Consider the following 2596-nt stretch of genomic DNA (forward strand, 5'->3'; position numbering starts at 1 on the left):
AGGATTACTGGCAAGCTTGATAGAGTTGTTATTAATTTGGCTTGGCTGGATTACTTCCCAGACTCCATCATTGAATTCCTTACCAGTGGGATCTCAGACCACTCCCCTATGGCGCTGAGTACTTTTGCTGATAGAGGGAATGAGCCAAAAGCTTTTAGATATTATAACACTTGGTCTGAAGAAGCTGATTTCATGGAGGTTGTGGAAGTTACTTGGAACATTCATGTGCAGGGCACTCCCATGTATATCTTTGTTACTAAGCTGAAAAATGTCAAAGCTCATCTCATTGCTTGAAGGAAAATAAGATTTACCAAATTCAGCAACCAAGTAACTGAATCTAAGGGATGCATGGTTTCAGCTCAGCTGGTTTTACAAGATAATCCTTTTTCCCTATTTCCATTAGCTCTGAGAAGGAAGCAGTCAGAGACTATGCTAAGAAGGCAAGGAAGGAAAAGCCAATGAAGAAGCAGCAATATATAGTGACTTGGTTAAAATTGGGTGACAATAACACCTCTTTTTTTCATAAATCTATCATTGAGAAGAGAGCTAGAAACAGAAATCTAGTGCTCCGTGATGCAGATGGCGACAGGCTTACTACTGATGAAGATATAGCTAGGGAGTGCATTAACTATTAGACTCAGTTGTTTGGACAACACTCTTCCACTCCTATTGATTAACATGCTGGGGACCAAATCAACCTACAACACACAGTGTCTGAGTAGCATGCAAATGGGTTAGTGCAACCTATTACAAATGATGAAATTGTGTTTGTTTTGTTTATTATAGACTCAGATAAGGCACCTGGGCCTGATGGGTTTTCTTCATAATTCTTCAAGTGTTGTTGGAGTATTATAGATGCAGATTTTATCAAAGCCATTAAGAGCTGCTTCTCAAGTGCAAAACTTCTTGGTGAGGTAAATGCAACCCTTGTTTGCCTCATTCCTAAAACTCAAACTGCTTCTTCTCTAAAATTTTAAGGCTTTCAGATCTATAGCCTACTGCAACACCATGTATAAGTGCATCACTAAAATTTTAACAGTTAGGCCAAAACATATAGTCAAGAAGGTTGTTAGCCCTTGTCATTCTGCCTTCATTTGTGGAAGGTCAATCCAAGATAACATAATGCTTGCTCATGAGCAGTTGAGGAATTATCACAGGGATAGTGGAGCTCCTAGGTGTGCTGTGAAAAATAGATTTGAGAAAAGCTTATGACTGCATAAGATGGGATGCCCTCTTCATGACCTTAAAGAAGTTTAGTATTCCAAAGAAGTTCATAGACTGGGTCAGTATGTGCATCAGTACCCCCAAGTTTTCTTTTATGGTGAATGGCTATGCCATGGCTACATTGCAGGGAAAATAGGCATCCGACAAGGCTTTCCTCTTTCACCCTATTTGTTTGTGCTTCTTTTGGAGGTTTTTAATTAATTCTATCATTCTCAAGCAACTGGAGTCAGGTCTTTTTACTCTTTATCCCAGGTGCAAGTATCCCATTGTCACACATTTATGCTTTGCTGATGACCGGATGGTCTTTATGAATGGTGATGTGCAAACTGCCACTTCCTTCGCCACAACTCTAAATATCTTCTCAGCTATAACATGCCTAGTTGTTAACAACATCAAAAGCAATATCTTTATGTCTTCTTTGGATAGTGTTACAGCTTATGGCATCAAAACTGTTCTTGGATTCCAGGTGGGATCTCTCCCTGTAAAGTATCTTGGTCTTCCTCTCCTTTCCACCAGATTGTCTGACTCTGATTGCTTGCCTCTCACTGATCATGTCCTTGCAAGAATAAAATCCTGGAAAGCTAGTGTTTTATCTTATGCAGGTAGGGTGCTTCTAGTCAAGGCAATTCTCAGCAGCATGCTTATCTTTTGGACTTCCTTCTTTGTACTCCCCAAGAAGATAATAAACTTCCTAAACTCAATCTTTAGAAACTTCTTATGGGATGGTATTGAGCTCATCTACAAGCAACCTGTTGTGAGCTGGACTATCATTTTCCACCCTTACAAGGAAGGTGGTTTAGGTATAATATGAATTGAGATAACTAATACTGCAACCAACTTAAGGCACATTTGGGACATTATCAGCAACAAAGATACCATTTCGGTGCAGTGGGTCCACAAGAGCCTCACAAAGAACAAGGACTTCTGGTTACTAAATGCTCCATCTGATTGTTCTTGATGTTGGAGGAGGATTCTGGATCACAGGGAGACTGCCAACAAATTCTAATACGTATTGATATTTGTACCTTTGTGACTATTATTATAGAGGCGGAATTCAGAATAATAATAGACGAAAACTAGAAAACAGAACACACTAGAAACCAGATTCGAAGAAAAATATCTTCTCTAGATTATGAACAAGAAAACGATTACAATTCTCTCTTTGTTACGCTCATAATCTCTCTAAACAGTGGATCAACCTTAAACTGTTTGCTAAGCTTGCTTTTGCAATAATCAATTGCCTCACAAACTTCTCTCTAGGTGTGCGTGTTAAACCTCCTTTTCTAGGGGTAAAACCACATTCTAGATCTAGAGTGTGGTTTGTGATATAGACACACCTAGATCTAGAGTGTGGTTTTACCCCTAGAAAAGG

The 2596-nt window shown here is 39.3% G+C and overlaps 1 protein-coding gene across 1 annotated transcript; it reads left to right on the forward strand.

Moving 5' to 3' along the window:
- Window positions 1–855: 855 nt before the first annotated feature.
- Window positions 856–2035, forward strand: LOC113357872. Its single transcript, XM_026601360.1, has 3 exons — window positions 856–914; window positions 1104–1175; window positions 1477–2035. The coding sequence occupies exons 1-3, from the start codon at window positions 856–858 to the stop codon at window positions 2033–2035; spliced, it is 690 nt and encodes a 229-aa protein (XP_026457145.1).
- Window positions 2036–2596: the final 561 nt, after the last annotated feature.

This window comes from Papaver somniferum, chromosome 1 (assembly GCF_003573695.1).
Source record: "Papaver somniferum cultivar HN1 chromosome 1, ASM357369v1, whole genome shotgun sequence".
In the NCBI taxonomy this organism is placed as follows: Eukaryota; Viridiplantae; Streptophyta; class Magnoliopsida; order Ranunculales; family Papaveraceae; genus Papaver; species Papaver somniferum.

Coding starts and splice junctions, on each gene's coding strand:
- LOC113357872 (XM_026601360.1), top strand. CDS start 856: ATGCAGATTTTATCAAAGCCATTAAGAGCTGCTTCTCAAGTGCAAAAC. Junction 915..1,103: donor GTGCAAAACTTCTTGGTGAG/GTAAATGCAACC, acceptor CATTTGTGGAAG/GTCAATCCAAGATAACATAA. Junction 1,176..1,476: donor AGGGATAGTGGAGCTCCTAG/GTGTGCTGTGAA, acceptor TCTTTATCCCAG/GTGCAAGTATCCCATTGTCA.